Source organism: Carlito syrichta, unplaced genomic scaffold (assembly GCF_000164805.1).
Source record: "Carlito syrichta isolate Samal-C Ts95f unplaced genomic scaffold, Tarsius_syrichta-2.0.1 Scaffold302767, whole genome shotgun sequence".
In the NCBI taxonomy this organism is placed as follows: Eukaryota; Metazoa; Chordata; class Mammalia; order Primates; family Tarsiidae; genus Carlito; species Carlito syrichta.
In genome coordinates, this window is record NW_007246863.1 from 71,062 (window position 1) to 83,894 (window position 12,833).

The 12,833-nt window shown below is 36.6% G+C and overlaps 1 protein-coding gene across 1 annotated transcript in view; it reads left to right on the top strand.

Annotated features, from left to right (window-relative positions):
• The first annotated feature begins 895 nt into the window (after positions 1 to 895).
• Positions 896 to 12,833, top strand: part of SEL1L2 (SEL1L2 ERAD E3 ligase adaptor subunit) — a 138,959-nt gene continuing 127,021 nt past the window's right edge. The window contains exon 1 of the mRNA XM_008057119.1: positions 896 to 1,040. Within this exon, the coding sequence (XP_008055310.1) occupies positions 983 to 1,040 (58 nt within the window). The 5' untranslated portion in view covers positions 896 to 982. The remainder of the gene's footprint in view (positions 1,041 to 12,833) is intronic.

Genomic DNA, 12,833 nt, shown 5'->3' on the forward strand with positions numbered 1-12,833 from the left:
AAATCAGGGAATGCTGGCAGCCGTTTAGAACCTGGAACATACTAAACCAAGAATAGATTTTTTTTCCCCCAGAGCCTCCAGAAGGGACTAGTCCTGTCCTTTGGTTTTCTGTTCTCCAGAACTGTAACAATAAATTGTTTTGAATCACTAGATTTATTACCACAGCAATGGGAAACTAATAAAGGGGATAAACCTGTAAATTCTAGACAATAAAATGCCTGTTTCTGAAGTAATTACCTGTACACACTGTAAAAGTTGCATAATTTCTTGACTTACTTCCATTCGTTGGATAGTCTTAATATTTCTGTGCATTCCGCTAATTCATTTTGGTTTCTGGTAGCTTGGAGAGTACCCACTTGTGAAATGCTCATACTGTTTGAGATAATAAAGGTGTTTTTTAAACAGTCTTTGTTTGCCTCTGTCCCAGTAAATCCTCAGCAATTCCTAACTTAATAGAAAAATAAAGATTTTCATCCAGACTGTGAATAAAGCAGACTTAGCCCATGTGTCTCTTGTCTGTCATAGCCTAGAGATGTTAGCTTAAGGGATGATGTCAGTTCCACACATGTACTTAATTGTGTTTTGACATATGTGTAGCTTGCACCTCTAGAGGCAACATAAAATAGGAACTTCCAGCCACTCTAAACACAGTTGAACATTAATGTGCACATATGCAAGTTGGGCTTGCAGTCCCTTCCTTTCGTATCAGAAAACAACCCCTACCTATTTCAAGCCTATACCTTAACTCCAGCCAGAAGACTAGTAGACTAGATTTGGGTCCTTCCCACAGCCTGCTCTTTCCAGCAGCAGCCAGCATTCTGGCTTGAAAGGAACTCCCTGACAGCCCATTGGCTAAGAATAAGGAAATGGTTACTTAGCAACTAACTCTTGACCCCCACCCTCCCAGAACTGAGAAGAGGAAGCTTGTGAGACAGACATCTAGTTCTGCCTGTGTTAGTGAAGAGGAGCTGCTTAAGAAAAGATGAAGCCCTTGTCCCTGTTAATAGAGATATTGATAATTCTTGGGGTCACAATTAAAAGTAAGTTTTTTTGTCCTTATGGTTCTCTGTGAGGGTATTTTCTCTTTGCTGTAACAGCACTAAGGTCAGAAGCCATTAGAAAATCAAAAGTAACTTCTCTATATTTCTAATTAATACCATTTTTGTACAAGTACTTAAAAATATCCAGTAAGTATAGTTGGTAACGATATTCTCACTTGGGGCTATACTTGAGAACAATGTATGGGGAGGGGAGGTGTGGGAGAAAGAGTAAGAGAGAAAGCTATGAGGAAGACACTACAGTAATTTTTATAAAATAGGAATATTTGGGACAGGTTAAGTGTTAAATCTAGAATGTCATGAAGATATAGTTCTAGGACTCAAAACAAAAAATATAGGACTCAAAGAATGGGAAAGTGCCATAAACAATTCCACTTCCAAAATTTCAATGTTTCCAAAGTAGTTACTATCTAAAAATGGAAGTTATTTTTCAGTCTTGTTTCTTTGACCATTTCTTGAGTTAATTTTTACCCAGCCCTCATATAATTTGTTCATGATGAATTTCATTTAGGGAATATTAATTTGGATTTAACCCAGAAATGTGAGATTGGTTTATCATCCAAAAAATTAATCAGTGTAACACATTACATACAAAAAGATAAAGACTATGCTAATTGATTCAGAAAAAGGATTTGACAAAACTCAACACCCTTTGTGATAAAAACACACAACAAACTAGGAATAGAAGGAAACTTCCTCAACCTGATAAAAAGATAGTCTCAAAAAAAACCACAGCTATTGTATTTAATGGTAAGAAACTGAATGTGTTCCCCTAGCATCAAGAATAAGACATGGATGTCCACTTTTGCCATTTCTAGTCAACATTGCACTGGAAGTCCATGTCAGTTACACGAGAAAAAGTAGAAGACATCAAGATTGGAAAGACATGCAGAAGATTAAAACAGGATCCCTACCTATCTTCATACATAAAAATGAACTCTAAATGAATCAAAGACCTACATGTAAAACCTCAAACTATAAGAGCTTTAGAAAATGCAGAAGACACTCTTATGGAAATTGAAACTGGCAACCAATTCCTGATCAAAATCCCAAATGCCTAGGCCAAAAAGGATAAGATAGACAAGTGGGACTTCATCAAACTGACAAGCATCTGCAAAGCCAAAGAAACCACTGAGAGAGCGGGGAGACAGCCCACAGACTGGGAAAAAATATTGCCAACTGTATATCTGACAGAGGCCTAACATCTAAGATCTATAAGGAACTCAAACGTGCCAAAAAAGAAAAAAACAAACAGCCCTGTTACTAAGTGGGGGAAAAAATATGAACAGACACTTCTCAAGACATGAGTATCCAACAGGATACATGAAAAAATGTTCAGCCTCACTAATCATCAAAGAAATGCAAATTAAAACCACACTGAGATATCACCTAACTCCAGTCAAGATGGCCATCATTAGTAACTCAAAGAACAACAGATGCTGGAGAGGATGCAGTGAAAAGGGAACACCGCTACACTGTTGGTGGGACTGTAAACTAGAATACCCTCTGTGGAAAACAATGTGGCCATTCCTAAAAGATCTAAAAATTGACCTTCCATGGGTCCAGCAATCCCCCTTCTGGGAATATACCTGGAGGAACTCAAATCACTCTATGAAAAAGATACCTGCACATGCACGTTATTGCAGCATTATTCACAATAGCAAAAACATGGAACCAACCGGGCTGCCCATTAAAAGAGGAATGGACTTTTTAAAAATGTGGTACATAAACATAATGGAATATTACACAGCCATAAAGAACAAAATTATGGACTTCACAGCAACTTGGATGAATTTAGAGTCTATAATACTCAGTGATCTATCACAGAAACAATGTCTCACTCATAAGTGGACCCTGAACAATTATCATAATACAATAAGAAAGGGATTGGCAGTAGTGGGAAACTGCTGGAGGAGAGGGAGGGACATTTCATCAATAGGGGTACCTGATCTCAAACCAGGGGAAGTGGGGACCAAAGTGAGGCCCAAACTTTACCTGTACAATGACCATTTGTATACCTAATCCTGAATCGTACCCCACATCTTTAAAATAAAATTTTTTTTTTAAATTCTAAAAAAAAATTCCAGCCAACTTCTTTTCAGAAATTGACAAACTGATCTTAAAATTTATACAAATGTCCTTCATCTTAAATTTCATGTAAGAATAAAATGTTCTGCTGGATGCTGTGACTCACGGCTGTAATCCCAACATTTTGGAGGCCGAGGTGAGAGGATTGCCTGAGCCCACGGGTTTGAGACCAGCCTGGGCAACTTGGCGAGACCCCATCTCTACAATAAATCAAAAAATTAGCCAGGTGTGGTGGTGCATGCCTGTAGTTCCAACTACTTGGAAGGCTAAGACAGAAGGATCACCTGAGCCCAGTAGGTCAAGGATGCAGTGGCCATGAGCATGCCACTGCACTCCAACTGGGCAGCAGAGTGAGACTCCTACTCAAAAAAAAAAAAAGGAATGTTCTTCTTGAAAAAAGTTGAAGGACTCACATTTCCCAATTTCAAAATTTAGTACAAAGGTACAGTAATCAAGATAGTATGGTACTGGTGTGAAGATAGACAAATTAATGGAATAGAATTGAGAACTTACAAGTAAACTCTCACACTTATGGTCAACTGATTTTGGCAAAGGTACCATGACAACTCAAAGGGAAGGAGGGTGTGGGAAATAATGTCTTCAACAAATGGTGCTGGAACAACTAAATAGCCATATGCAAAATATTGAATTTGCATCCCTACTTCATACCCCATAAACACAAAATTAATTCAAAATGAATCAAAGACCTAAATATAATAGCTGAAACTCATAGAAGAAAATATGAGCATGAATTTTCTTAGCCTTGGATTAGGTAATAATTTCTTAGATATGCCACCAAAAGCGCAAGCAAAAAAACAAACAAACAAAAAAAAACAGATAAACTGGATATCAAAATTAAAAACTCTTGTGCTTCAAAGGATATCATCAAGAAACTGAAAAGACAACCCACAGAATGGGAGAGGATGTTTGCAACTCATATATCCAGTGAGCGTTTAGTACTCAGAATATACCAAGAACTTTACAACTTACCCCCAAAATTACAAACAACCTAGTTTAAAATTGGGCAAAGGAATTGAATAGACATCTCCAAAGAAGAACAAATGACCAAGGACATGAAAGATGTTCAATATTAATTGGTCATTTAGGAAATGCAAACCAAAACCACAATGAAATATTATGTCACACCCATTAAAATGACTATTAATGGCCGGGCTCAGTGGCTCTGCCTGTAATTCTAGCACTTTGGAAGGCCAAGGTGAGAGGATTGCCTGAGCTCAGGAGTTCAAGACCAGCCCAGGTAACTTGGCGAGACCTCATCTTTACAATAAATCAAAAAAATTAACCGGGCATGGTAGCGGTGCTCCTGTGGTTCTGGCTACTTAAAAGTCAAGTCAGCGCTGGGGTGGCTGTGAGTGTGCCACAGCACTTCAGCCTGGGCAACAGAGTGAGACTCCAACTCAAGAAAAAAAAAGGTTATTAAGTTTTAAAACACATAAAATTATTAAGCTTCAATAGAGCATTGGAGAAATAGGAACCTTCATGCACTGCCTATGAAATATAAAATGGTATGGCCACTGTGGAAAACAGTGTGGTGCTTCTCAAAAAAGTGAAATGAAGGACTGGGCACAGTGGCTTACATCTGTAATTCCAGCACTTTGGGAGGCTGAGGGGGGGTGATTGTTTGAGGCCTGGAGTTTGAAACCAACCTGAGCAATATAGTGAGATCACATCTCTATAACAAATTTTTAAAATTAGCTGAGCATGGTGGCATGTGCCTTGGGAGGCTGAGATGGAAGGATCACTTGAGCCCAGGAGCCTGTAAGGAGCTATGATTATGCCACTGTACTCTGCCTGACCCTGTCTTTAAAAAAGGGGGGAAAAAGTGAAATAATAGGCTCATCAATTCCACTACTAGAAAAATGAAAACATAGGTTCACACAGAAATTTGAACATGAATGTTTATAGAAGCATTATCCATTATAGCTTAAAGGTGGAAACAACCCAAATATCAACGAACAAATGAATAAACAAACCTTGGTATATACATACAATGGAATATTATTCAGTCATTAGGAAAAAAAAGTACTGACGTGCTACAACTTGGATGAACCTCAAAAACGTTATGATATGTGAAAGAGGTCAGACAAAAGGCCGTATATTGTATGATTCCTATTTTATGAATTATCTAAAATAGGTAGATCCATGGAGATAGAAAGCAGATCAGTGGTTGTCAGGGGTTGGTGGAGGGGAGAATTGGAAGTGACCACTTAATGGGTAGAGTATACTTCTGAGGTGATGGAAAAGTTTTGAAACTAGAGAAAGGTGGTAGTTGCACAAGATTGTGAGTGTACTAAGTGTCACGTAATTATTTCATTTAAAATGGATAATAGTATGTTATGTGAATTTCACCTCAATTTTTTTAAAATGGTTCAACACTTTGGAAAACAGTCTAGCCATTCCTCAAAAGGCTACACATAGAATTATCATATGTTCTAACAGTTCCACTCCAAGGTATATATCCAGGAGAATTGAAAACATATTTTTACCTCAAAACTTGTACACGAATGACAGCATTATTTATATAGCTAAAAAGTATAAATAGCCCAAATGCTCATCAACTGACTAAATAGATAAATAAAATGCGGAATATCTAAACAATGGAATATTATTCAGCAAAAACTAAATGAAATATGAGATGGATGAACCTTGAAAACATTATACTAAGCAAAAAAAAAAAAAAAAAAGATAGAGAAGGCTACATATTATGCAAATGTCAGAGACTGATAGTAAATTACTGGTTATCTAGGGTTTGGAGGTAAAGAGAAATTGGGGAGATGATGGCTAAGGGGTATAGGATTTCTTGGGGGGGGTAATGAAAATGTTCTAACATTGATTGTGATGATGCTTGCACAAAATACGACTATTCTAAAGATCAAAGATCATTGCATTGTAGGGGGGAAATGAAATATTTAATGAAAGTTATGTGCCAGCAGCATTGGGGATACAAGAATATCTAGCACATAGTCCCTATCTTTGAGCAACTTTTAGAGTCTTGAAGAGAGAAACAAGAGTAAGCAAATGAATAAATTGTAAAGTATTGTAGGTAGTAAAACAAAATCATCTACAGGATACTGTGGGCACAAATGAGAGAGAGGTTAATTCTACCAAAGTGCAGAATGATCAGATAGGCTTCATAAAGGAAATGGCATAAAGTGAATTTTGAAATATTGTGAATGTTCACCAAGCAGTCAAGGGAGAATAAGAACTTTTCAGTCCAGATAAGAAGAAAAAGACATGGAGCAATAAAAGACCATGGTCTATAGATAAGGATATCAAGTGTGCTGTGGTGTAGAATAGAAGAAGGAATATAGTGACTGACAAGGCCAGAGTGGTAGGCGAGACTATGCGACAGCCTATGAAGTCTGGGTTTTATCCTGTGAGCTGTAGGGACTCATTTAAGGATTTACTCATTGAAGAACATGAATGGAATCATGCCTTAGAAAAATGGCTTTTAGAGTAGAATAGTGGTTACTAGAGGTGGGAAAACATAGAGGAAGGCAGATAGCTGAAGGTTGGTTGACTGATGCAAATGTACAGCTAAATAGGAATAAGCTCTAGTGTTCTATAGCACTATAGGGAGACTGTAAATAACAATATAGGGAGAGTGTAATTAAAATTTTTTTGTATATTTTCAGATAGGTGAAAGGGGATTTTGAATGTTCCCAACACAAAAAATGATAAATGAAATGTCAGATATGCTTATTACCCTGACTTGATCATTACAATTGTATATATGTATCAAAATATCACACTGTATCCATAAGTATATACAATTATCATGTGTCAATTAAAAATAATAATTAAAGTAAAAACAATATTAATGGGAAACAAGAAGTGTAATGCCCTTTAACCAAAAAATAAAAAGTATTTTGTCAGTACAGGGGTGGATGTATTTTGGCCTTATAACGCTGGTGATAATGTAATAAGTAGGAAACTATCAAATGGTCCAAACAAAAACGAATAAAGACTTCAACTACAGCAATTGCAGTGGGGACTGAAAGAGTAGATGGGTAACAAGGCTGGAGAGAATGGTGTCACAGAAGTCCAGGGCGAAAGAGTGCCAAGAAAATGGGAATAGCCAACAATGCCACATGCCAGAGAGAATAGGAAATAAGGTAAGTTTCAACAAGTGACCACGGATTTAATAGCTAAAAAATATTTGTTTCCAGAGTAGAGAAACATCGACGAAACCTGATTTCAATTGGTAGGGGTGAACACAAGGAGAGAAAGTAGAGATAGTGATGGTGATTACAGAGCTCTTCCTGGATTATGGTACTCTGCAGGATCAGAATTGAGTTTTCAAGAGTTCATGTATTGATTGCAGGTGTACGAAGAACCAGGGAAGTCGTGGGGAAGAAGACAGTTGCTTTACAAGCCCTAAGATTCATAAGTAACATCAACCCTTAAGCTCTAACCCAGTTCTTTCTCTCTCTCTCTCTCTCTCTCTCTCTCTCTCTCTCTCTAACTCTCTACCCTAGTTCTAGTTCTCCAGGCAAAGCAGACAATTCTACTCCGTTTCACTCACATATACTTTGCAAGCTTGCTTGTTGCCTTTTTATGAACTTTTCACTTGATAGTCATTGTATTTTAACTTTACCTACATAAAAATACTGAGTGAGGGGGGCCATAACTATATGATTGTCTCTGATCCTACCTTCACCTAGGGAAAATTCCTAAAAAGTTGCTGAGATTACTTTTTTCCTTTCGGTAAATCCCCAGAATAAATTAGCTGAAGATGATCAAAAGAATGAACAGTCTGTCCCAAAATGTATAGCTTAGAAAAAAAAAAAAGAAGGAAAATTAATTGTGTGTTTTTTCTCTATTCACTCTTCCAATTCAGCTGCCGCTTTAAAATAGTGTAAGATATATAACTGAGGCAGAGAAAAGGCATTGATTGCCAGGAGCTCTGGCTCTAGGTTATCCAGGATCCAAGGTTTCCTCTATCCAGCCTATCTCTTTCTAGCAGTGACTCCTTACTATCGTACACTTCTACAATTTGAAAAACAAAACAACAGTTCATAGCAATTCTCTCCTCTGATGCTCACCCATCTAGCAACTCCTTATCCCAGTTGAAAAGGGCAAGTACCACATCAATTTCACACTAACCAGAGGCCAGAAAGCAGTAGCCTGGCAGTCTCATCTAGGTCCCTGTCTGTCCCAGAAAGGTGACACATAAAGACCATGTCCTGGACATGTTGCAGTGGAGGATGAGCCCAAACAGTACAGGCAGGCAATACTGCTTCAGAAATGTTCCTGCTACTAACAGTGCTGTTTTAGTAACTTATGAAATTGAAGAGTACTAAATTATCTTTGCTTTCATTAAGTTCTTTGATGTTATACTTCTACCCAGGAAAGAATAAACTGCCAGTATCTGGAGCATCTTTACTTGAAGAGAAGCAGGAGATAGCAGGTGTTGTAATGGGATTGGTGACTGCTAGCGAGGTTTGATTGTTGTGTTATGTTAGGGATCAGTAAAAACAAAAACAAAAATAAACCGCATTTCTCTTTTGCAAATTTCCTGACAGAAATGAAGCTTTTTCTTTTATTTATAGCTTAGATTTATCTGAACGGTTCCTGATTTTTAATTTTATTTTAAATTCACAAATAAGAAGTGTATATTTATGGTGAACAAGGTAACATTTCGATATATGTTTACATTGTAGAATGATTAAATCAATCTAATTAATATATCACTTCATATACTTTGTTGTGGTGAGAACATTTAACATCTATTTTAGCAATTTTGAAATATACAGTACATTATTAACTGTAGTCACTATGCTGTAAAATAGACATCTAAAACATATTCTTCCTATTTAACTGAAACTTTGCGCCATGTGGCCAGTATCTCCCCATTCCCTAGCCCCAGTCCATGGTAACTACCATTCTACTCTCTACTTCCGTGAGTTCAGCTTTTTGGATTTCACATGTAAGTGAAATCATGAAGTATTTGTCTGTGCCTGGCTGATTTCATTTAGCATGATGTCCCCCAGGTTCATCACTGTCATCACAAACAATAGAAATTCCTTCTTTGTTCAGGCTGAGTAGTATTTCATTGTATATATATATATACCACTTTTTCTTTATCCATTCATCCAATGATGAACACTTAGACTGATTTCGTATCTTGGCTATTGTGAATATTGCTGCAGTAAACATGAGAGTGCAGATATCTCCTCATCATACTGATTCCAATTCCTTTTGATATATACCTGGAAGAGGAATGGCTGGGTTATATGGTAATTCTGTTTTTAGTTTTTTGAAGAAACTCCGTACTGTTTTCCATAATGGCTGACTAATTTGCATTCCCACCAACAGCAAAGATTTCCCCCTTTTCCATCCTTTCCCAGCACTTGTCTTTCATCTTTTTGATAACAGCCATTCTATCTGATATGATGTGATATCTCATGTGATTAGTGATATTGAATATCTCATCTGTTGGCCATTTGTATGTCTTCTTTTGAGAAATGTCTATTCCAGTCCTTTACCCATTTTTTAATCAGATTATTTGTTTTCTTACAAGTTATTGAGTTTCTTGTGTATTTTGGATATTAACTCTTTATCAAATGTATGGTTTGCAAATATTATCTCTCAATTAATGGTTTTCTCTTTCCTCTATTTTTCTTTTGCTGTGCAGAATATTTTTGATTAGATACAATCTCATTTGTCTGTTTTCACTTTTCTTACCTGTGCTTCTGGGGTCATATTCAAGAAATCATTACCCAGATCAATATCATGAAATTTTTCCTCTGTTTTCTTCTAGTAGTTTTACAGTTTGGGGTTTTTTTTTTATGTTTAGTCTTTATTAAAACGACCAAGTGATTGGGTTTATTTGTAAAGAATAGATTAAATTTTGTTCCGATATGATAACATGTGTCCCAACATAAAATTAAGTACCAGTTTCAGAAAAATAAAGTTATATTTTTTTACAGTCTGGAATGTAAGAGGGGAACCCTCAAAAAGCAGAATTATTTTTTGGAGGATAGACCCTTGCAGTACAGTTGCCCCCCCCGCCCCCGCCCCCGAAAAGTGTTCTAGGAACCCATCAGCTAGTGTTGTTGTGAGAGGCTTCTTTCAGCTTCAGTGAATTTTTTTTGGAGATCCTTTCATTGTGTTTACCCATTTCATGATGAATGATTTATGAGTGCACCTGCCCATACCGCACTGAATGTTCAGCAATTTTTGGCCAAAGACAGCATGATCCCCATGCCCCAACCTCCCTATTCACCTGATATCACCCCAAGCAACATTTTTTGTTTCCTCGAATGAAAAAAAGTCCTCAAAGAGAGACATTTTGCCAATGTGGAAGAGGTGAAACAAACAAACAACAGCAAAAAACAGCAGACGCACTAAAAGGCATCAAAATTGACAAGTTCAAAACTGTTTTGAGCAGTGGAAAACATGTTTTGATAGATATATTGCATCAAATGGAGAGTATTCTGAAGGTGACTGAACTTTAAACATGTCGAATAAATACACAATTTATAATCAATAAATTCCATGTTTTTTGTCCCCCCTTGTAAGTCTTCTGAATATTGTTTTTTCTTTTGTTTTTAGTTGGTACATAGCAATTGTACATATTTATGAAATGCAGAGTGATATTACAATGCATGTATACAATATGTAATTATCAAATCAGAGGAATTCACATATCCATCACCTCAAACATTTATTATTTCTTTGTGTTGTAAACATTCAAAATTCTCTCTAGCCTTTTGAAAATATAAATTATTGTTAACCATATTTACCCTACAGTGCTATAGGACTCTATAACTTATTCCTCCTATCTAGCTGTAATTTTATATCCATTAGCCAACCTGTCCCTATCCTCCTCTTCCCCTTCCCTTCCTACCTTCTAATAACCACAATTCTACTTTAGGCTTCTATGAGCTCAATTCTTTTAGCTCCCATATATGAGTGAAAACATGCAGTATTTGTCTTTCTATGACTTGCTTATTTCACTTAACATAACGTCATCCTGGCTCATCCTTGTTGCACTAATGACAAGGATTTCATTGTATGACAAGATAGTGTTCCATTGTGTATGTGTGTGTCCATTCATCTGTTGATGGACATTTAGGTTTTTATATCTTGGCTATTTTGAAAAGTGCTGCAATAAACATGGGAGAGTGCAGGTATCTCTTCACTATGCTGAGTTTCTTTCCTTGGGTAAATACCCAGTAGTAGAGTTGCTGGATCATATGGTAGTTCTTTTTTTTTAGTTTTTTGAGAAAACTTCATACTGTTTTCCAAATGACTGTACTAATTTACATTCTCATCAACAGTGTATAAGTGTTCCCTTTTCTCTGTATCCTTGCCAGCATTTGTTAATTTTTGTCTTTTTGTTAATAGTCATTCTATTGTGTTTAAGTCTTTAATACATTTTGAGTTGATTTTTCTATATACTGTAAAATAAGAGTTCACTTTCATCTGCATGTGAATATCGTTTTCCCAACACAATTTATTAAATATACTGTCCTTTCCCCATTGTTCTTGATAACTTTGTTGAAAATTGATTGGGCATAAATGCATAGATTTACTTCTGGGCTCTCTATCCTGTTCTATTAGTCAATTTTTTTAGGCTAGTATCATGCTGTTTTGATTACTATAGCTTTGTAATATATTTGAAACCAAGTTCTCTGGTGTCTCCAGATTTCTTCTTTTTGCTCAAGATTGTTTTGGCTATTCAAGGTCTTTTATAGTTTCATACAAAATTTAGGACTGTTTTTTTCCATTTATGTGAAAAATTACATTGGAATTTTAAAAGAGATTACATTAAATCTGTAGATTGTTTTGCATAATATGGATATTTTAACAATATTAATTCTTTCAATCCATAAATACAGGATCTCTTTTTATTTATTTGCATCATCTTCAATTTCTCTCAGCAATGTTTTATAGTTTTTAGTATACAGATCAGAAAGTTTTCTATATTAACTAATTACTACTGCTCTCTGGATCTATCCAACAGGACAGCACTCAGAGGGGAGAGGACAACCCTCATCCTGAGGAAAGCTAGGGAAACAGACCCCTCATCTGATTCCATAAATGCCCATACCTAATCTTTATCTCAGCTGCATTGGGGAACTACCCTTCTGACATGTCCTTTTTGTCTGCCATGAATCACTCTTCCCAATTCCACCCCATTACTTGCATATAAGTCTCAAATGTCTCTCTCATCATATACATATGCAAGGAATTAATTCTGCCAGTGATAGCCTTACCTGCTCTTAATGGATTCTAACATCTAAACCTCAATTGAAATTGCTTTCTCAAAGAAAGCCAATAGCTCATTGATTACTAATCTAATAATCTCGCATGTTTCTTTCTGCTTGACCTCTGTGCACCTCTGTAAAACCATCCCAGGCTCTTACACTGATTCGTATTCCTCAATTCTCTCTTTATATATATTTAACTATAGAGACGAGGTCTCATTGTGTTGTCTAGGCTAGTCTCAAGCTGTTGTCCTCCCACCCCAGCCTCCCAAAGTGCTGAGATACAGGCCTGAGCCATCCTGCCCAGCCTCAACTCTCACTTTAAATGGCATGCCCAAAGTCCAGTGCTTGGCTTTCTTGTTCTTCATATTCTGTGCCTTTTTTGCTCTCTCCCAAACCCCAAGCTTTGTTTACATGTGTGTCCAGATCTCAGACCTTCCTCCTAATCTTT